Source organism: Callorhinchus milii, unplaced genomic scaffold (genome assembly GCF_018977255.1).
Source record: "Callorhinchus milii isolate IMCB2004 unplaced genomic scaffold, IMCB_Cmil_1.0 Scaffold11, whole genome shotgun sequence".
NCBI lineage: Eukaryota > Metazoa > Chordata > Chondrichthyes > Chimaeriformes > Callorhinchidae > Callorhinchus > Callorhinchus milii.
The window spans coordinates 19,882,800-19,906,527 of NW_024704752.1; the positions used below are offsets into that span (position 1 = coordinate 19,882,800).

Here is a 23,728-nt window from a genome sequence, read left to right on the forward strand (position 1 = left end):
GTGGGCGCAGGAGGAGCAGGAATTCGACACGGAGGAGGGGGAAGGACGACGAGGAGGCGACGTCAGTGCGAAAGGGTGACATCGGGCACCGGGCGGCAACCCTGAGAGGGCCGGTACACAAGTCTCAGGGACGAAAGGAAGGGGAGAGGTGAAGGTCCCCCCACCCTCCGGAGGGCCAGCACAGCCTCCCCCAGCCCAGCCTCCCCCAGCACAGCCTCCCCCAGCCCAGCCTCCCCCAGCCCAGCCTCCCCCAGCACAGCACAGCCCAGCCCAGCCTCCCCCAGCCCAGCCTCCCCCAGCCCAGCCTCCCCCAGCACAGCACAGCCCAGCCCAGCCTCCCCCAGCCCAGCCTCCCCCAGCACAGCCTCCCCCAGCACAGCCCAGCCCAGCCTCCCCCAGCCCAGCCCAGCACAGCCTCCCCCAGCCCAGCCTCCCCCAGCACAGCCCAGCACAGCCTCCCCCAGCACAGCCCAGCACAGCGCGCTCGGTGGTAAGTACCTCGCCTGCAAAACACACACAGTCACTACACTTCACAGCGTATCCTGTGAAGCGCTTTGAGACGTCTCAACCACACGATAAGGCGCCGTATCAGTTGCGAGGATTATTATTGTTACTGTACAGCCGGTGGATGGCTTTGGTCTTCTTCACTGTGATCTGGAGAGCCGTAGAACACGAGGAAAGGGAATCATCGCAGTATTTTGGGGGCTGGTGGGGGTCCTATTGGTAAACTTCGGATTCGACAACTGCTGAATAACCGGTTGACCAGGATTTGCAGAGCGAGTTTCACTTTCAAATTTTTTTTATTTCTTTGGGGTGGGGATGGGGAGGTGTGGAAGAGATAGAGGATTGTGTGTGTGTGTGTTTTACCGTTTGGGTGAAGTTTTAGGGTTTGCTTTTCCCTTCCTTAAAATAAGTATTAAAAAGCACAGTCCTTGTTAGAGCAATGTATGTAGAACTGCGGGCAGAGCCAGGTTGTTCCTTGACCTGTCGAATCTCATATACTGTACTCTGGAGTGTGTGGGACCCCACCGTTTTAGATTTTTTTTAAAAAAAAATCTTGAAAGGTAAACTACTTCATTTCAGCTTGGAAAGTTTTCCGCTAGGAAATGTACGGTGGAATGCTTGAACCATGACCATACTTTATCCTCTTGAATATCTTGTCAGACACAATAGTGCAGTGAATAGAGAAAGCGCACAGTGACTTTTGAGTCAGTTGTCTTTAAAATTGTTCGCAACTAATTTGGTCAGGGTTTTATTTTGGAAAAAGATAAGCTTCTCATACTTTTACAAATGTTTACAAATACTTTTTGTAATAATCCTTGCATTTGGTACTCCTTATCACGTCATTGAGATGTCTCAAAACGTTTCACTGGATATACTGTAAAGTGGTTTGACTGAATTGTAATTTTGATATTATAGTCATGTGGAGGATATTTGATAATGTGCAGCAACTCAGGAATTTATTCTGCATGTGCTGTGAATCAAAAAACATCACATATGTGTAAATTGCGTTTTCTCCAGTGGGACAACATTTATATTCAGTAGTTTATTGTTAGGTGGTTTGATTTATAGTACAAATGTGGTGTAACCTATTCATTTATATGTTTAAGATTCACAGTTGATTGCACACAATAAAGTACCTCTTTACCCCCATCACACATACAAGCTTTTGTGTTTTATCGTACGGGGGTTCATTTCTTTTCAAGATGTTAACTTACCATTTTAAGAATCATTTAAGTGGAGAACAAAATTAAAAATTAAAAAAATTAAAAAGGTATTTTCCAATAACAACAACTTGCATTTATGTAGCGCCCCTCACACAGAGTAGCATCCCAGAGCCTTGAATACTCTTTTTCAATACAGTACTTTATAGTATTTGGACAGCATAATCTGGAACATTTTGCTGTCTACCATGAGGAGGATGGAATTCCTCCACCAGTTTGTTTCCTAGCTGGGTAAATGGAAAATTGAAGCAGGATTTTTATGCACTTAGTAGGATTTAAATACAATGTGAATGTGTTGAGTATCTTGCCCAGTGATTACACCACTTAACTTTCATACAAATATATTTTACATAATTATTGTGCAGGATTAAAAACTGTACACTTCAATCTAGGTAAAGCTTTTATAAACACTATAAGAAATCATATGTTATGAAGTGTTATGCAGCAAATTGTAATCTGCACTTTTGAAAGATATAAATGCTTCCCCTGAAACATTATTTGCTTAGATAATTACAGTATCTGTTAATGGCTTATTTTATTTTAAGAGAAACTAAGGAGCAGATGTCAGTATGTTGAATTTGAGTGTCAATCTTTTGTGAGAATGCATTGTATCGTGTATGACATACTACTACCAAATTTAAATGTTTGTTATACTTATCTAAGTTGCACCCACTGTATTTGAAAGTGCTCAGTAACATTGGTTTAAAATTGCACTGACATATGTTGTTCCCTTTCCTTACAATTTTTCCTCATATCCGGGATCCTGCCATGAAAAATTCTATTTCTCCATAAAAGAGAAGGAAGTTTCCCTTTGTGTCCCCAAGTAAAAAAAATGATCACATGGCTGTTTGTCGGACCATGCAGTTGTGCAACTGGCACGTTTCTCCCACAATCCACTTTACAGTATATCCTGTGAAGCGCTTTGAGACGTCTCAACAAACGTGATAAGGTGCTATATAAAATGCAAGAATTATTATTTTATGTAGCTTGTAACCAAGAGTTTAAGAATATTGATTGATAATAGTTATTATACTTTATGGAAACATTTCAGATCAATTCATATGCATGTTAATTTCTGGGTAATAATGTGTTATACCTTAATGACTTATTTTAATGAGTCTTCTAAGTTCTTGGGTAAGATATGTTTTTGACTATTGTTTATAAAAGTGGTTTGGAGCAATACATAAAGCTATGTAGAACAGGTAGTTAGATTATTGAACTTGTTCGAAACTCTTGTTTAAAATGCATTTGAGAGAGGAGAAAACTTTTTCTCTCATTGTTAGAACAATATTGTATTCACATTATTGTACTTTCCATTGTAAGCTTAGGTCAGCAAATTTGTTTCAAAAATAGTTTAACTAGGCTTCCCCATGGTTTGGTGTACGACTCAGCTATTTGAACCTGGAAATTCCCTGGTTTGATTTAGGATCTGTGCTGAATTAGTGAAAACAAAAAAAAATCTACCTATCATAAGCTCTTATTGTCGCTTGAATTATTTTGGCATTAGCTCATATTACGGTTAGAACAGTATTGTCATTTATTTTCACTGCTGTTTTATGTTCTATCCAACTAACCTTTATGAATGGACATGAATATTTTAGCAATTTAAAAATATATTCAAAGTGGATCAAAAAATGGGTATAATGAAAAGCAAATTCAAGATACAAAGTATAAAGGGATGGATCCTTAAATGGCCAAGCTTGCATTTTTCTTGACATTTTGCTGGATGACATATATAGTTGTAGCCTATTGTATGTTCTAAGTACTATGTACAGGACAAGACAAATGATGTTGGACAACAGTGAGGAAATGTTTGGATCCCATATTTAAAAGGGCATTGTTCTCACTTGCTATGCATTCCCCTGGGCCCTACCCATTGTTCAGCTTTAAATGAATAGATCTTAGTGGAATTAATGAGTCTTGTGGTGTGAGATGGACCATTATTCAGATCACATACAGTGAATATGCCTGTGAAGTGATGTATGCCTCAGTTACGTGTTAAGAAAAATTACTTTCCCCCCAGGGAGATAGTCACAAGCACAGGTTTGAGCCAACTAAGTCGATGGTAGGTACTAAAAATGTACAGATGATGAGTTCACCTCTCATCCCAATCTGAGGTATAGAAAGTAATGGGGTTGACATGTCATTCAAAACGCATTACGTTTGGTGCATTTCATACCTTGGTAACTATTGCATTATCTGCTTGAAGGCCATTGAGGTAGAAATATAAATTGTTCAATATATGTGCCGCAAGTAATTGGTTTCTCTTCTCCTTTTTTTTCTTCTAGGTACCACGTTAGAATATTAGCATTCTCAATACAACGTTTTTCTAATTTGTGGGAGCAAAATGCCACCTAGACCATCATCAGGTGAACTCTGGGGTTTACATTTGATGCCCCCAAGGATTTTAGTGGACTGTCTACTGCCAAATGGAATGATAGTGACGTTAGAATGCCTCCGTGAGGCCACACTTGTAAGTGTTAAACATGATCTATTTAAGGAAGCTAGAAAGTATCCCCTGCACCAGCTGCTTCAGGATGAATCTTCATACATTTTTGTTAGTGTAACACAAGAGGCAGAACGAGAGGAATTTTATGATGAAACGCGTCGTTTGTGTGACCTTCGACTTTTTCAACCATTTTTGAAAGTTATTGAGCCAGTGGGAAACAGAGAAGAAAAGATTCTAAATAGAGAAATTGGTAAGCTTATTTCAGTGTTTGTACATTTGAAGAATGTTTAATATTATGGAACCTGTTTTGTCATTTGATGGACTGCATTCACTAAATGAGTAATGCTAGGAATCCAAACCGTGACCCTGAAACATGCTTTATATTATTTTACAATAAATTGGATGTGATAAATAGTGTTAAGTACAGTATAAATAAGAGATAATCTTAATTCTACACTACTTTACAAATGAGTGACAAAATATTTTTTGAGGCTAGTGAAACTGCTTCAATTTTGAAACAAACCATTATACTGTGCAAGTAGAATAGCAGACAAGGAAGAGCAGAGTGTAATAGAACTCTTCACACAGTGGAGGTTGGCTTGACCCAAACTGACCATTTGGTACCCTGTGCAAATAAAGATTTATTTTAATGTACCCCAGATGCCTGTTGAAGAGCGCTGCTTAACACTGACGTGCTTTATTATAGGCTTTGCTATTGGGATGCCAGTCTGTGAGTTTGACCTTGTGAAGGATCATGAGGTCCAGGATTTCAGAAGAAACATACTTAGTGTCTGTAAAGAAGCAGTGGAATTACGTGATGTAAATGGTGCCAACAGTCGAGCATTGTATGTTTATCCTTCCAATGTAGAATCGTCCCCAGAACTACCCAAACATATCAGCAATAAACTGGATAAAGGTAAGTCAGTTCATCACCTATCATAGTACCAAATTAAATTTTGTTTATGTGACTGAAAGTAAAATTTGTTTTTAACTAATGTCATTTGTATATTTTTAATGTATTGTGATAATTTAAAATACTTTCTACCCTAGTAGCTTGTACCACAATATACCCAAACTGATAAATGGGAGAATAACTATGCATACTGATAAATGTGATTAGGGTGGAATAGACTACCCTGGGAGGCAGTAGAAGTATATTACGTCAGCAAATTCAAGAGGGAATTTGTTAGCTAATAATCATTGGATTTGATATAGCACTTATAATTTTGAGAGTCTTATTTGTACAATATCTTACTTGTCATTTCCTTTCAGGTCAAATAATTGTGGTGATTTGGGTTATCGTGTCTCCAAACAATGACAAACAGAAATACACTCTGAAGATTAACCATGATTGCATGCCCGAACAGGTTATTGCAGAAGCAATCCGGAAGAAAACCCGGAGTATGTTGCTATCACCTGAACAGCTGAAAATGTGTGTACAGGAGTACCAGAGCAAGTACATACTGAAAGTGTGTGGCTGTGATGAATACTTGCTGGAAAAATATCCATTAAGTCAGTACAAGGTAAGAAACTGACTACATCCATGACATAAATGATTGTCTGAGGCCAAATATCAATTTTCTTGTCCTCCGTGTTAAAGCATTATTTCATTACCTTCAGGAGATAGGGTTTGACTTGTGTTTGAAACTTTCATCTTTACATTTTCATTGTAATATACTTGGATAGTTTGGGGCTGGTTTTAGAGGCAACTGCAAAGAAAAACTGACTACGCGTTTGAAAAAGTGATATTTAGAAATCGATTTTTATGTTAAATGTGACATGTTAATCATGATATGATTTGAGAATGTTGATAGCAGGTTTTGCAGAACAGCGAATCAAGGATGTTAGGATGCTAGAGGAAAATACCGACTTTCTGGCTTCGGTATATGTGCATTGTATTGTTTCGCTGCCGAATGGCGAAGAATTGCCCCTGTCTTGGGTTTGTCCCTTGTCAGGAGGGACAGTAAATATTCACAAGGCCAGCAATAGACAGAAACTGTAGTATCATGGAGACAAAAAAAAGGCATGAGACAGCTGTACCTTTAAAGTCTTAGTTTTAAAATTTGTGTTATTTGGATTTCTTCGAAATACTGCTGATTTCTAGATTTTAAACTTAATTGTCCAAAATATTTAAATAGTTAACTATATAATTAATTTCAGCAGCTCTAGAAGATGAAGATGAGTAAATACATTATTTGGTCTTTCTGAATATTTAGTTCTTGCCTGTTCATTATAATTGATTGCTATTCAACTGTGGCATTGCAACTTATGTTTCATATTTTTGTCTTTGACTGTTACAGTATGTAAAAAGTTGTATCATCCTTGGTCGAATGCCTAATCTGATGCTCATGACTAAAGATAGTTTGTACACTCAACTGCCACTGGACACATTCACCATCCCTTCTTATGCACGACGGATCTCCACTGCTACACCCTACATGAACGGAGAAGCTTCAGCCAAGTTCCTTTGGGCAATTAACAGTGTACTGAGAATAAAAATTCTGTGCGCAACATATGTAAATGTAAATATTAGAGATATTGATAAGGTAAGATTCAGGTATTTACTGTACAATAATAAATTGAAATATGTTAATTTGAAGGCAGTATTAAAACATCAAATATAATCTTAAAATACCTATGTCTTGTCGATGTTCAGATCTATGTAAGAACGGGTATATACCATGGAGGTGACCCCTTGTGCGATAACGTGAACACACAAAGAGTACCTTGTTCAAATCCCAGGTAAGAAGTTAGAATACAAATAAAATAAAAATAAAGTTACCAAATAAAATATTCTGCATTTCACCATACTAAGTAGTTACTAAAATTGGGAACAGTAACATTGCACTGAATTTGAATACTGTCTGGCTTTAGTTACTGGGTTTTTATGTTGTTCATGGTTTCCTAATGCTAATGTTTTCTTAAAAGCAAAGATAAGTGTTTCTGGATTTGTCCATTGGCCAAGAATAGACAAACAAAATGTTATTGCTATGAATATTCATAGGATGGTTTAGCGTTATGCAGTATGTAAGATTCAAATCTAGGTATTCATTTTCATGTGTTCTCCTAATTGTCATCTTTATAATCTGATTATTGGAATTTTCTGCACTAGGTGGAATGAGTGGCTTACCTATGATATATACATTCCTGATCTTCCACGTGCAGCTCGGCTTTGCCTTTCCATCTGTTCAGTCAAAGGCAGAAAAGGTGCCAAAGAGGTAAGAGGCAATGCAACACTGCAGTTGTAAAATTAAATATTACTTCATGAATATGTAGGAGCAAAACCAGAAAAAGTGTTGGGTTTTTTGAAAGCTATGCATTGATAGCTTTCAATTAAACTTTTACAATTCTGATAATCTTAACATACTTGTATAATTTGTCTACATTTTTAAATATGTATATTGATGATGAAATGATCATCATTGGGATAATAATGATGCTTGGAAGGACTTGCTCAGCTTGAAAATGTAAGGACATTAAATTAATATAAAGTTTAATTGTTGGAGAAGCTTTTGAAGTTTTAAAAGCATGGGATGGTGATGTAAAAATGTAAAAAAAAAACTTATGTAAAAATTAAAATAATGCAATATTTGATCTTTTGCAATGTGGCAATACACTTATACCAAACCTTATGTTGATTTTTATTGTAGGAACACTGTCCTTTGGCTTGGGGAAATGTGAACCTCTTTGATTACACAGATACTTTGGTCTCCAGTAAGATGGCATTGAACTTATGGCCGGTGCCTCATGGGATGGAGGATTTGCTGAACCCAATCGGAGTTACTGGATCAAATCCTAATAAGGTTTGGAATTCACCAATATTCCATAAAATGCTAACCTTGAATGTTGCTGATGTATCAAAATCTAAAAGTAGTGAAACATACACTACTTAGAATTACAATTTAGCATTGTTATGTAAAATTTAGTTCTGAGGAGACTAATTGGTTTATATATGAATGACTTATTTTTGTAAGATTTACTTGGACTTTTAAATCGCAACATATTATTTCCCACAGGAAACCCCATGCTTGGAACTTGAGTTTGACTGGTTTAGTAGCCCAGTAAAATTCCCATCTATGTCAATGATTGAGGACCATGCCAATTGGACCATGTCTAGAGAGTTGGGATATAACTACTGCCTAGTTGGACTGGTAAGAAAAATGCAATAAAGAACATTTGGAAACCAGTGGACCAGATTGTGTAAAAGTATACTGGAAAGCTATTGATCATTTTACAATGTTTAGAATCTTGAGTAACGAAATGGCTAGTGGAAGTAAAAAGCTGTAAAGCTAGTTCTGCAGTACAATTTCACAGAAGCATTCATTCTCTCAGCTACTTGTGGCTTATTGATCATAGCCGCTGAGAACCTCAACTCTCTTAGATATAGGAGGAATTTTACTGATCGGGAACAAAAGTGAGGAAATTGGGAAATGGGTGAAAGGACCAAAATCAGTGACTTCTACAGAGAAGGTCACTGAAAACAAGTCAATACGTTGGACAATTATATCTCAGAACTTAATTTTTTTCTGAAATATTAACAGTTAGCTACTTTTCAGTTTGGTTATCATTTTTGTATTTGCTTTCCTTGTATAATAATATATATTAACATGTATGGTTGGGCGGGAAGAAGAGAGAAGAGATGGAGAGTGAAGATTGAGACTGGTATGTTTTAAGACAGTAATGTTGTATGGGTCATGTAGTATTTATTCAGCATTGTTATGCAATATAGAAACCTGAAAACAATTCTTTGTAATTCAGGCAATTGCAGAATAGGGTCGGGTAGATGATTTGTCAACAAATTCCAAATGCTCCAGATTAGTGAAGATGGATTATGGGTAATATCTATAGACTGGATAATGTACTTAGAATTCAGGTAAAAGGCCATATTAAGTTCCTTCTCATTTATATCAGGAGTATAACCATATTCTGCCAAAGAAAGGAGCTGGTTAAATCTGATTTGATGTTCAGGATTGATGCACAAGGCCTATGGTAGATACTTAATGCCCAAAGAAGACTGGTACTCCAAAATTTAATAATCAGGATTATGGAGTCATACAGTAATGCTGTGACAAGACCCTATAGGACATAAGAGTGTTTAAAAGAAAACAAATCCTGATTAGAGAGTGCTCTATTAAATATTCAGTCATGGACAGAATGTACTCTGAAAGGAACGATTAATTGTACACTGGACACTGACATTGTGGATTATGCACCACGTGCAGACAAAGCTAGTATTGAGGAATCAATGGGCTCACAAGTGGAATTTAAGATCACTAATAATTAAGAGTGGGCAAATCATGGTTCCACTTCAAAGAGTTTCCTGTGCCGTGTTAGCGATTTAGTTTAATAACCCATTTTGCTTTGGTATTTGATTCATGAGAATTTTTAGAATTTTATTCTCATTCCTTATTTCCGTATATATTGTGGGTAATGCTGAACTCAGAGGCAGAGGGAACATAATGAATGTCTCCTCTTCCACCATTTATATATGAGAATCTTTCATGCTCCCAGTACTTAGTTTAATACAGTCTTTGACTTCCAAGGATGTATAGTAAGGATCTAGAGAATACAATATATGAGGGACAATAAATCATAGTTAAATACCATGAATCAAGTTTTCCAAACTACTCTATTTGTTTCCATTGATCACAAAAAACAAATGTTGATGTGCATAGTCTTGAAGAATTTTACATATTGTTTGGGTTTTAAATGTGTTTGTTAATTATCTGATAAACAAAAAATGTGTGCGTTGTTTAAAACTTTTTTGCCATATAGGAATATTTTTTGAGAGGGCTTGAATATACTTTATCACAAACATTTTATTTTACAGAGTAACAGAATAGCTTGTGATAGCAACCTAACCGAGGGTGACATTGAACAGCTGCGAAGCATAGGCAGTCGAGATCCTTTGTCAGAAATCACAGAGCAAGAGAAAGATTTCTTATGGAGACACAGGTATAGACATTAAGTGATACTTGGTTGCAAAATTATACTAAAGTTTTTTTGTTTGGACATTGAGCTTTGTGGCTTTTTAGGTGAAGAATCTTGGTGGTGTGTGTGTAAATTTTGGTTAACAAATTGGGGTAAGAAACCACCAGATGTAATAATAATATTCCTTGTATTTGATATAGCGCCTTAGCGTGTCTTTGAGACGTCTCAAAGCACTTCACAGAATATACTGCAAAGTGAATTGACAGTATTTTATGGGCAAAACACAGCAGGGTCCCACGAATAGTCATAGATTGAGTGACCAAATTATGTTTTTTGAAGGGATTATTACCCCCAGAATACGAATATTTGAGGAGACAATAAATCTTAGTTAAATACCATAAATCAAATACCAACCAGATTCCTACTTACTGTTAATATACAGAGGTGTGTGGAGTAAGGAAACTTGCCCATCATTTTGCCCTACCCGGAAATCGAACCCAGGTCCTCTCGTTTGCGAGGCGAGTCCTTTAACCACTAAGCTCCTTAGCTAGAGAAGGTGGCTTTTTATGTATTGGCTTCTGATCTTGATGTAGTTTATGCATGTTGTGTTAAACTATTATTTATAAGATTTGCCGATATGGAATAATGGGTTAGAATTAAGAGTATGAGCCCCAGGTGCTTTTTCTTCCGTATGCTCACATGGCCCAAATCACTTGTGAGTTGAATATTTGGCAATTAAACTACAGGACAGTAATTTGGGTTTGGATGTCAAATATGTCGAACCAATCACTCCCGTTCTTGCCCAGCTTCATTGGCTCCCCATCACTCACAGAATTGAGTACAAAACCCTCGTTCTCACCTTCAAAGCCCTCCACAGTCTTGCTTCCCCCTTCCTCTTCAACCGTGCCTTTGGCCACCATCTCATTCCCACTACCCCTGCTGCTCTCCACCCCTCCTAACCCCAACTCCCAGCTTGGGTCCAAAAATCCCTGACTCTCCAAAAGTCCTGCACCATGGGACGTCTTTCCGACGTGAACGGTGCTGTTGCTGTTGTGCGCGGATTATCAGGAAAACACAGTGTTAAATTGTTTATAGTTATATATTTCATGAGCAGAAAACATTGTTATATCATACCTACTTGAAAGTCTGACTTCGTAAGATTATACAGTTGTTAAAAAAAGTTCTTTGCTCGAAAACACCTGTATCAGGCTTAATGTGTTTTTGTTAGTTTATCTACACTTATTTAAAAAAAAGTTTCAAAGTGAATGCTATTAACTTGTCTATTAGTGACCATTAACTACTGTGAAACCATCATTAGCAACTTTTGTGAACAGATGTTACATGGCTTGCTGCTGGGAAAATACATGGAAATCTAGAGAATGGTGTTTTTTAAAAAAGAGAAGGGGAAATGTGTTGAGCTATTTAAGCAGAGATCTGGATGACCAATCATTTGCAAAAGAATTCCTTTTCATAGTCACTGGTTTAAAAAAAATATTGGAAGTGTAATTGTAAAAAAAAAAGTTGACATTTCTAGTTTCCCATGTATTTCAGCCAGCAGCAGCAAGAGTGTGACTCGGCCAGTGACAAAACAAGCTGTTAAGCTTTCCAAGGCTTACCAGGTAAGTTTACAAAAAAATCATGTGGAAACATTTTTTTTTGCCTTGTACGATACATTTTCAAACACATCAAGCTTTCTGTCTGACCTGTATAGAGCTGCTCATAACAAAAGTGAGAGAACAGTATTGGTGAGCTGACTCCAGAGATTGAATGCATCATTCACTTCAGCTCTTCATGGCAAAAATAAAACTGAGTGAAGAAACTTAAAAATCTAAGAGTTAAAGAAGATATTGCACTAATCTAGGGGTTTACCTTGTCTTTTCTTGTAGGCATTATAGTGTCAATGTACCTGAAATTCTTCCTAAATTGCTTCTATCTGTGAAGTGGAACTCAAGAGATGAAGTCGCTCAGGTAGTGTGTTTACAGTATCATTTTCTGTTTGTGCAGCAATACACTGCATGGAACAATTGATAGTATTTACTGGGATGTGATGTACGTACTTTTTTTGCATGATTGTATATGATATAATTTCAATATGGTAATTAAGATCCAAAATATAACATGCCACATAGTCCTTTATAGAAAGAATACATGGTATGGTTCGAATTATGGTCGTAGCATTATAGTAAACATGAGATAGCTGACTCTGAGTTGAAAATCTGACAATCCATTTCACAGATGTACTGTCTGCTAAAGGACTGGCCTCCAATCAAGCCAGAGCAAGCCATGGAACTCTTAGACTGCAATTACCCAGATCCCATGGTGCGAGATTTTGCAGTAAAGTGCTTAGAAAAGAGTTTGACTGATGACAAGCTCTCCCAATACCTAATTCAGTTGGTTCAGGTACAGACATTATTGACAATTTAATCTTAAACTATTACTAGAATTGTGAAAATCCAATTATGGCTGACTTACTTAGTATGAAGATTTTCCATGTTGTGTGAATACTCACTCATATTTGCCATTTATAAATGCTCCTTTTTCTTTTTATTGAAACTCACAGGTTCTTAAGTATGAACAGTATTTGGATAACCCACTGGTACGGTTTTTACTCAAGAAAGCACTGACCAATCAGAGAATAGGTCACTTCTTTTTTTGGCATTTAAAGTAAGTTTGACATTAATTTGTCATTTTAGAATCTGATTACATTTGATATTAGAGTGGCGTTAGAGTTAATATATTTGATATTAAAATTCCTAGGTCGGAGGGGAAATTCCATCAGCTTTTGATTTCTTTCAAATACCCCTTTAATTCTATAACCAGTTGTGAAAACTGTCAGTTGCTTGTATGTGTAATTTTGGGGTTTTAATTATTATCCTGCAGGTCTGAAATGCACAACAAAACAGTGAGTCAGCGTTTTGGTTTGCTTCTGGAGTCATATTGCAGAGCATGTGGAATGTACCTGAAACATCTTAGTCGTCAGGTGGAGGCCATGGAAAAACTGATTAATCTCACTGATATCCTGAAACAGGAAAAGAAGGATGAAACACAAAAGGTAACTCGTGCAATGAAGGTCTCTTCCCCTTTAAAGGGATCTAGTACAAAGGGTTAAAATCAGAACTGAGACCTTCAGAACAGAGGTAACAAAGAATTTTTTCACGCAGAGGGTTCTGAAGATTTAGAATTCTTTGCCCCAGTAATCTGTAGAGGCAGCTTTAAATAGGTTATTTAAAAGATAAATAGATACTTGGTATGTCGAAAGGGTTACCGCATTGGGATTAAAACAAACAATACAAAATTACATTTGTATAGCGCCTTTCACGAGAGTAGGACATCCCAAGGTGCTGATATTAGATAAATAATATCTAATAAACTGATAGAACCTGAACAAATGGATGAATAGCCTCCTCCTATGCCTATTTTCCTGTGTTCCTATGAGTCAAAAATTGTATTTGTATTTAAGGTGCAGATGAAATTCCTGGTCGAACAAATGAGGAGACCAGACTACATGGATGCATTACAAGGCTTTATGTCTCCACTCAACCCTGCTCACCAGCTTGGAAATCTGAGGTAGACTACATTGTTGCAAAATAACCAGCAATTTAGAATTATTCCTGGTGTTAAATCCGTGATAAACTTTCTATTATAGTTTTGGAAAAAGAACCCTTCTAGTCGGAAGAACTCAAAGATCATGCTCAACAGGTTGAGAGTCAAATGAAGTGTGAACTGCTCCAGCTAACTATTTGCAAAATGCAAAGTACTGCAGATATTCCAGCTAACTATTTGACTACCCACAGTGAGGAAAAATGCTCTGACTTGAGATATACTATTGCTGGGTTAGCATTTCCATAAAGAGTGAAATCATTCATGTAGATGGGTGAATTCTGATCATAACTTGGACATATTGTTTAGGTCTTGATATACTGCAGAGATGTTTGGCTGTCCAGGCCATAAGATTTTCCATAGACTGTCAATGTCAGGATGTATACTCAAGCTATGTGGAAGTAGGTCTCTCCAGTCAGTTTTTCTTCAGTCAGATGAGTAATTACAAATAATCTTGAAAAAACTCATTCGGATTTAATTAATAGTTTAGTATTGGCAAGATCTAATTACTTCTGAGGAAAAATGATTTGAAAAACATTTTCAATACTTTATTATATTATGATTCTGGCTGTTTCTATCTGAATTTTTATATGAAGGCTGTGTGTTGCTATCATGAGACTAGATCAGGAATATGACGGTTCTCTCAAAGGAGTGAAGATCACTACTAATCTAATTGGTGAAGATATGAAAGTTGAAGTGCAAGTAGTTATTTTTTATCATATAAAATTGCAAAACTTGCTTCTGATAGCTAAGCCAAACATAACCCGTTGGTATAATTTGAGAAGTTAGAGGTATTTCAAATAATAGTATCTTGCCTTATGCGCACCCCCCCTCCCCCCCATACTTGTGTGATCAATTCACTAATGAGGTTCTTTTTTTGCAATCTTTTTCATTTCAGCTTTATATAGCCCAGTAATACAAGCTCATTAGTCAACCTGCTAATGTGGTTAAAATTCTTATTCATTTGCTGATCTTTATTCGTGAGTTTCCACCGTACAAAGCTTAATGTGCTTTTCCCTTAGAAATCCCAAGCTTTGTGCCATTTTGTCTTTGTTAGGCTTGAAGAATGCAGAATTATGTCATCAGCAAAAAGACCACTATGGTTAAACTGGGAGAACCCAGACATCATGTCTGAGTTACTGTTTCAGAATAATGAGATCATTTTCAAAAATGGAGATGGTAAGTACAATGGACAAATAGTTGCAAAATAGTATGTTTTTAACAATAGCCATTTGATTGCTGTGATGTCTCTCAACCCACAGTATTATGGTTCCTACCATGTTGTGATATTCTGAAAGTATTTGTTACATAACATATGTCACTTAATGATAGTGGTTCTTTTTATAGAAGGAAATTTACAGATTGTTTTTAATCTTTACTGAGATGAAATGGTTGGCATTGATTAAATTGTGTATTTTGGGGATTTTTTTTCACATACAGTCATATCCTGTCAGAAGAACTCTTGTGAAACATTGTGCCAGAATATTTTGTAACTCCATGAGGTTCTTTCATTCCACAATCAAAATAATTGAGTTCAGCCCTTCCCCATGTACGACTAGTGTTCTAATGTTTTTAATAACTTCAAATAACTATTGTTCTTGGGATCCGGTTTAGAATGATACACAGATTAACATTTCAACAGAGCTCTGGAATACATACCATTTTTTTTAATGGTATTATTGAGCTGGTTGCACAATTACCTCCTGAATAACAAAACAAGTCCCTGGGCTAAATTGCTGGATTGCCAGATGTCATACTCAGGCTATAGAAAAAGAGGACATAGGTTTAGAGTTGTAAAGGGTAATTTCAGGATAGATACCATGAAGGTTTCCTTTACTCAAAGGGTAATCAATGACGGAACAGATTGCCGGGAAAGGTGGTAGAGGACAGGACACAAGACTCATTTAAAACGCAGCTTGTTGCAGTCATGGGAGGACAGTGGGGTGGGTGCTTTGAAGGGATGAGATCAGATGGGTCAAAGGGCTTTCTTCATCCAGACCAATATTATAATTAAAAGTTCTGGAATAGTTCAGTGGATGGTTCAAGCGGTTTCAATGAAGTTCATTGATGTAGCATCTGATCTACCCATGATGATGATAATCATTATAATGTTAGTCAGCCTTCAAATATAGACTGCATGGAGCTTGATGAAATGATTTCATTTGTTTTCATGAAATGATTATTCATCAAGGTGCAAAATAGACAGAATTGTTTAAATAGTCAAGAAAATGGAAATGTCATCTAATGCTCAAAATTCACAACGTTCTTAGTGTATTTCAAAATTAAGCTTTGGAATGAGTGAAATTATTTTCTAATTTTATCTAGAAGTTGAACATCACTCAAAAATGAAACTATTCTGCCTGAGGTTAAAAATGTACCGTTGTTTATTGCAGATTTGCGCCAGGATATGTTGACACTCCAGATCATACGAATCATGGAGAATATCTGGCAGATTCAAGGACTTGACCTCAGGTAATCTGAAATTATTTTGGTGTGTACACAGTGAACTCCTGATAATAAAACACTGGCTTATTTTATCACATGGCTTATATTACCCTTACTGTCAAAATCCCCGCCGTTTCCCATGCAAAATGTGAATAAGGGACCACCTTTATTTCATCACTTCGGTTACAATGTACAAATTCACATTCTACACATCCCCGTAAGTAAAATATATCATCAAAATAAACTTATCTCTATTAGGGGAAAATGTGGCAGAGCCACACAACCAGCCGAACTGCCTGCCAGGTCCCCGAAGAAACTCGCAATGAGCAGAGAATTTGAGAATGGAGAATTTTAATTATAAACCAGAATTAATATCTGAAGGTGGGGTGGTCCTCGGAAGGTTAAACTAACTTAGCCCAAAGAGCTATCTGCAAAAATGACAGTCATTCTTAACTAGCACCTGGAAAGATGAGAAAAAAGCCCTTTATAGTACAAGACTGCTGATTCTGCTGTCAGCTACATAGAATGATGGGTTATGTTTCAAAATCTAAATGAGTGACAAACATAGTGTAGAAACCCATCACCATGCTTAAAAGTATCCAAACTAAACTGAGAATTCTCTGCATCCCACCTACAGGTCGAAATCCCAGAGATAAAATGTTGGAATGGAATGTGCACTCTCTCTCTGGGGTAGTAGCATCAGCAATTTTTTTGGTTCCCCATTATAATGTGGGTTTGAATAAATTGACCAGAACCACTTAATTATAACAGGGTCGACCTGTAGTTTTCAGACTATGAAGACCTAATGTCTTTGGGGTAATTTTCACTTTCAAGGAATGCATTTAATGGTTAGTGTTTCATTTCTACAGGATGCTGCCTTATGGCTGTTTATCAATTGGTGACTGCGTTGGGCTGATTGAGGTAGTAAGAAACTCACACACAATCATGCAAATTCAGTGTAAGGGCGGCCTGAAGGGGGCGCTGCAGTTCAACAGCCATACTCTGCACCAGTGGCTAAAGGATAAAAATAAAGGAGAAGGGTAAGTGTATCTGCTGAGTTATTTACAGTACATTTTTCTTTTAGTTAACTATTTTACAATCTTAACTTGAGAAACAAGATTGAGGTTTGTTTTTCTTGAATGTTTTAGCAAGAGCAAAGAATGTAAAGGGAAACACAATTTGTAAAACTAAGTATCATTGTTGAAAAAATTGTGTTTTCACTTTCAAGACCACCAAGGATGTGATTACATTGAATCAGGGTGGGCTGTTAATATGCAGATTTAATAAACAAGGCCTCTTGTTTTATGTTTTTTAGTTATGATGGAGCCATTGATTTGTTTACACGTTCATGTGCTGGTTATTGTGTTGCCACCTTCATCCTTGGGATAGGTGATCGCCACAACAGTAACATCATGGTGAAAGATGATGGACAGGTAAAACCAATTCTGGTTCAGTAATATTAGAAATTAGTGCAGACTTATTTCAGACTAGCTCGCAATGATTAAATATGTTAAATAAATTTAGTAAAGCTTTATCATTGAGATTCCCCAGACAAAATATTCCAGATGTAAGAAAGGGTTCCTACCCAAGTCCTTATAGGTTGATAAATTCAGTATCGCATTATACTGTATTATATTTATACAGTAAATTAATGACAAATAGATTTTGAATTCCACTTGATGTCCAAAATGATCATCCCATGTTAGTGGCCAGGACAACTCTTAAAACGGAACATAAATCGTAATTGACATTTGCAAAGGTTGCTCCTATTATATAAAACACAAAAATATTAGTTATCTCCTGGTAAAACTGTCATGAAGATTAGCCAGTGGAATGTTGAATAAGTGAATTAGTTCTACAGGGGTTAGGTAAGGATCCTTTTGATAAGATTCATGGTCATTGTACAAATAGACTGGGCAGTTTATTGGTTAATTCTCTGTTTTCAGACTCTTAACTGCAATTTATTTAAAAAATATTATTAAGTTATTAAACCGAAAGAATCTCAACAGGTTAATTGCTATTTGCAGAAGAGAGACAAGTTAATTTTGCAAGTTTGTCCCACTAGAAAACCATGCAATTTAATAATAATTATTATTATTATGCAATTTGAGTTTTTTTTTGTCCCTTCCTCCAGCACACAATATTGTAAATCGAGCTTTGAGGTTTACCTGACCTATGAATCCCTGAAGCTGGAATTGCAAGCTTCATTACACCCCAAGTATGAAAATCTATGCCTGTGTCATGTTCAATATTATTTAGATTAAATATTTGTTTGCTTCTGACATGTTTTATCAGTTGGTATAGTGGCCAGGAATTGCATCTTGTTATTTTCTAGATCTTACCATTTTATTTTTTTGGAAGGAAAAATCGTCCAAACACAATTTTTAATCTTCAGTATTTTTAAAAGTCATTAAGTCATTGTCTTGAGACCCCATTGTTGGTAAAGTAGATTCTATTTAAAAGTAAGTGTGTAACTACCATAAACTGGCAACAAAAACAAACTAGTGTTTGAACTTTCCAGCTGTTCCACATAGATTTTGGTCATTTCTTGGATCACAAAAAGAAGAAATTTGGTTACAAACGTGAACGTGTGCCATTTGTTCTAACTCAAGACTTTTTAATAGTCATCAGTAAAGGAGCACAAGAATGTACAAAAACAAGAGAGTTTGAGAGGTAAGAAGAAGATGTGATTAAATCTATATCTGTTAAAAAATAAGCTAATTCATTAGCATTATTATAACTAAATCGTTTGAGATCATAGGTACAAGGTTATTGGTGTATATTAGTATCCTCTGATTTAATCCCATGAAACTGCTTGTGAAAAAAACGGTTTGTGAAACTAAGTTCAATTCAAAGCACTTCAGAATTGGAAATTTTAGTTTAGAATTTTGGGTAGTGGGTTGTCACAGGCATTCACCATTCATATAATCATTGTGAGACTCTGTGCACAGCTGCTTATTTGATCAATTTTGTATAATAAAACCAGCAACCAATGGCATCATTTGTGGTTAACTGTCATCTCACAAAAGTTTCAGTATGCCATTAAAGCCAAACAGCGATAAATCATATGTGATATAAATCATTCATTTAAAGTTGATGGTTTAATTTGTTATTTCCTCTTAATTCAACTGTGAATTGTAGAACAAATGTAATTTGTTGAATATCTTTTTTACATAGAAAATATTCAGATGAGTTTCAATATAGAAATTACATTCTATTGTTATGTTTAGAGTTCCAGATATTGTTTATTCTAATTTGTATTTATATGAAATTTAGTTTAACTGGGAAATTTCCTTAATTATTGTATTAATGACTTGTTTCTACAGATTTCAAGAGATATGTTACAAGGCCTATTTGGCAATCCGGCAGCATGCCAATCTCTTCATCAACTTATTCTCCATGATGCTGGGCTCGGGAATGCCTGAACTCCAATCCTTTGATGATATTGCCTATATACGTAAAACATTGGCACTGGACAAAACTGAGCAGGAAGCACTGGATTATTTCATGAAGCAGATGAATGATGCTCATCATGGTGGCTGGACAACAAAAATGGATTGGATCTTCCACACAATCAGACAGCATACTCTGAACTGACCAATGCATAGTCCAGATGGACTGGAATGATTGATTGATAACCCAGACTCAATACTGCACTGCTGAATGAGATTTCAGGCAAAATCAGACTGTATCAGTCGCATAGGAATCATAGAACCCTGGACAGCATTAAGCATCATTGCAATGCTATTTTAGTAGCCTGGATAGTCTAGTATAGTAATCTTGAATGCAAACCAGGTTTTAGATGAAACTAAATTATCAGTAAAACAAAAACTGATCATATGCTGGAATTCCAGGTGACTCAGCCCCATCATTAAATTAATGTTTTTAATTCATCAATAATTTTGCATTCCTCGATGACATTTCTCACATGTTTCATGAATGTTTTGTCTCACAATAAGTAAGAATCAATAAATATATGTGAACATTTAAACACTGAATACTGGGAACAGAATTACAATTGACCCTGGTATCAAATAATGCAGTAGTTAACTTGAAGTGCAATACCAGCTTGTGCAAACTGTTGACTTGCAAGTCAGTGCTACAATGTTTATTTCAACTATTAACCAAAAATTATATTTGTGCAAGCAAAGACTTCCTTTGTGTAGCATTGAGTGCCTGTATATTTTCCTCTTTGGATCCTAAGCAATATAATGGATAAGCATGTGCAATCAAAAACCTTAAGATAAATATTTTATATAGTTTGTATAGAATACCTAAGGCACAATCTGGTCATTTTCTTCCTCTTTTAATACAGTTTCTCCAGTCAAAATTATTAACTTCAAAATAAAGAAGCTAATTTTGTAGCTTTTTATTCATTTTCTTTGCCTGACATTTGAGAGTGATATTAAAATATAGTGATCTTACAACAAGATCATCTAGCTGAAAAGATTTGGCTAGTTAGTGAAACAATTCTCTAAACTCTGGGTAATGTGGCTGATGTGAATTCCTTCCAACCACTAAGTGTTTATGTTACTATCGGGTATTCATGTGAAATACTTTCAAATGTGTCATCTACTATATGATATATTTTCAAAAAGCAGCCATGTGACTCTGATACCATGGTACTAACCTAGATAGAACACAACATCTGAGTATTTTTTTAACAAGATTGCCATTCTTCTGCCCAAATGCAAAGGGTCCGTTGGAATTTCTGACCAAGTGGATGTTGAAGTATTAGGACAAAATCTGTATGATTCCTTAAAGCATTCCTGGTGCCAATTTACCCAATTAGCACAAATAATGCTTTCAGGAATCGTGCAAAATTTTGCCTGTTTTGCTTGTAATTTCTGTCAATTTCATATATACTTCTGTTACACTTACAGTACGTAGCTGAACAATATAAACTGGGAAGGCCGAGGTTTGATCACTAATCTGTGCTGGTGTTAGTCCAATAGAGCATACAGTTTCCAAAGATCATTATCAATAGATTTCCGCACTTTTCTATTAAACACTTCACAAAGGACATTTCTGTTAGTTGCTGACTCATTCTACTTTGGCTGTGTAACTATTGTCTAATAGAAAGGCTTCAAACGTTGCACTTCCAAATGTAATTTATTCATTGTGTTTAATATGTTTCTTTTGTATATCTCAATTGAGTTTGGAAAATATCCAACAAGGTGATAGTTGAATGAAATATTTTTTTAAAAAGTTAATTTAGTAGGATTCAATTTCAAAGCATATTTTTGCATTTATATAATCTGCTGAGCAGTATGGTAAATTTGCAGCATTTAGATAAAATACTGTTTTTTTATGGACCCTGCATTATGTTCTGGATTAGTAACGTCCACTATGAATGGTCCATCTGATGGTTACTAAGAGACTAAGCTTACTGTTAAATCTTAGGAATCTCACTGACTTCTCTTCAGTGAGCAGCAAGTTTATTTCTGTGTTAAATGTTGCATTTCGGGTTCTGCATCCATTTTAATGTCTACGCAGGCAACAGTTCTTTTGGGGCAGGAGCACCAAATAACAGTCAACAACACAATACCTATTTTTCATTCTGGAGGTACTTCAGCACTATCATTATTTGTTTTGCAATTTTGGACAGAATTGTACTGCACTGGTCCATGTTAAATGCCTTCCCCCTTGTATTTCTTGGGAAGCGGGTTTGATGCTTTACTTGAATTTTACTGTATTGAGCCACCGTTTTCTAAAATGCAGAACTGGTTACCAAGTGGCAATGATGGTGATAAAATGTATAAGAAATCAAACCAATAATGAATGTTATTTAATGACTAATTGAGTTCCATTATTTTCAAAAACGCCTGAGGCCAAACTTTAAATGACAATGCAAACATTAGATTTTCAAATGATTAGATATTGGACTAAATATAATCTCTAACATGTATTTAGAAGTAGTTTGAACTTGATCAAGTAGTTTGGACTTGAGTGAAAGCATGTGCGTTGATATATTTTTTAAAAAACGTGCCAAAAGTATATGATATATAAAGCCTTTTGCAAATATTAAATGTTTATGGAACAAAATTATCAAATTAAGCTGAAAATGGGAAACTCCTGAAACAAGTTTTGACATTTATTTTACAAGAATATTAGATTTCTTTTGGTATTACTCATTACACACGTCTTGAAAATATCTTGCTTCCATGGAGTTCAATTGTTGATGTGGCTTGCAATAGTTAATTTTTATTTCTTGTAAAGCAAGAAATAAATGTTTGGCCTAAGACTGCACTTGCTTTAATTTTGTATTTATTGCTTATAAAAAATAACTAAACTGACAATGATCTGCATTTCTTTTGTTTAACTATTCAGACTACAATACATCTTTACTATTTTAATAAACTGTTTCTACTTGGTATGTCAAAAGCTTTTCAATGTGTTCTGCAACTACATATGTACATTATTTTAAAATGTTTTAAGTTTATTCTGGTGATTTCTAATATAAATACCAGGCCAATTGCATTACATAGAGAATAACGGGGTAACTGGAATAGAATTGAAAACCTCAACCCAATTATGGAATTCAGAAGATGTTCTTTAATCAAAGTAAAATACAGAACTACATAGTAACCTATAGTGACTTAGTACAAAAGCCTGTATGTACTGTATAAACTGGTCTAGACTAATTATTTTGGCCTCAGGAAAACCTACATTTAACAATGCAGAAAAAGAAAATATTTTTATTCAGTTTTAAAGCTAGTTTGTAATAAAATGTATCGTAATGTACCTGGTTTATTTCATGGATTTAGTGAGTTATTAAATTGTCCGAGGAAGTGTTGAGAATCTGGTTAGTTATGATTGTTACAAAACTATAGGTCCCCACAACTCCCCTTCCTACATTTCTATTTCAGTTCTCCATGGTTGGTTGCTGTGTCTACTGCAGAGCATTTGAAATATCTTTTCTCCATTTAGAGATTCCACCCATCCCTTATTAGTAACGGCCAAATGCATCTTTCTCTCCTCTCCACTTTAAGAATGAACTGATGCCACCGCACCATTTATTGCTCTATTCTCACCTGAATCTTCCCGGAATCAGGTAAAAGCAGTGGAAGGAGTGCCCGTTCCATTCCCTTCCAACAATCTGAGGTCAGGGATTCCCACATGTAGGTGAGATACCTGAGAATCTCAGTTTGGTTTGCACAGTGATGGGTCTCCGCATGTGCCGGACACCGGCTGTGACCAACAACAAAACCTATTCTGTTCCCTGCGCCTCACTCCCCGCGGCTCCGCTTAGCAGCGGTCAGTGGGAGCTCAGCTGTTAGTGGATTGGCGTGGGGGGGGGGGGGGCTTTTCCTGGGGGTAATAATTCCTTCACTCAACCCACGGCTGTTTGTGGGGACGTCGCTGTGCGTCATCGGCTGCCGCGTTTTGCCCACAAAACACACAGTCACTACACTTTACAGTCTGTCCTGGGAAGCGCTTTGAGATGTCTCAGGTCAGAGGCCGGGATTATATTATAGCAATTACATGAACAACAACAAGCGGAACAGCGTCCTGGATCACTGTATATTTGTACACCGCTCTGACCCCCCCACACACTGCCCCCCCCCACCCCACACAC

The 23,728-nt window shown here is 36.3% G+C and overlaps 1 protein-coding gene across 2 annotated transcripts; it reads left to right on the top strand.

Moving 5' to 3' along the window:
- Positions 1-461: 461 nt before the first annotated feature.
- Positions 462-22,525, top strand: pik3ca (phosphatidylinositol-4,5-bisphosphate 3-kinase, catalytic subunit alpha). 2 transcript variants are annotated; one of them, XM_007889084.2, is made up of 21 exons: positions 462-490; positions 4,013-4,423; positions 4,880-5,089; positions 5,446-5,696; positions 6,474-6,719; positions 6,830-6,915; positions 7,286-7,391; positions 7,824-7,976; positions 8,190-8,324; positions 10,004-10,128; positions 11,991-12,072; positions 12,340-12,504; positions 12,665-12,768; positions 12,985-13,156; positions 13,565-13,671; positions 14,762-14,883; positions 16,098-16,176; positions 17,019-17,189; positions 17,465-17,582; positions 18,671-18,822; positions 19,476-22,525. In XM_007889084.2, exons 2-21 carry the CDS (start codon positions 4,072-4,074, stop codon positions 19,744-19,746), a joined length of 3,207 nt encoding a protein of 1,068 aa, XP_007887275.1. In that variant the 5' UTR covers positions 462-490; positions 4,013-4,071; the 3' UTR covers positions 19,747-22,525. The 2 variants fall into 2 exon arrangements, with proteins under 2 accessions (XP_007887275.1, XP_007887284.1); XM_007889093.2 differs by lacking the exon at positions 8,190-8,324.
- Positions 22,526-23,728: the final 1,203 nt, after the last annotated feature.

Coding starts and splice junctions, on each gene's coding strand:
- pik3ca (XM_007889084.2), top strand. CDS start 4,072: ATGCCACCTAGACCATCATCAGGTGAACTCTGGGGTTTACATTTGATG. Junction 12,073..12,339: donor CAAGAGATGAAGTCGCTCAG/GTAGTGTGTTTA, acceptor TCCATTTCACAG/ATGTACTGTCTGCTAAAGGA. Junction 13,157..13,564: donor AGAAGGATGAAACACAAAAG/GTAACTCGTGCA, acceptor TTTGTATTTAAG/GTGCAGATGAAATTCCTGGT.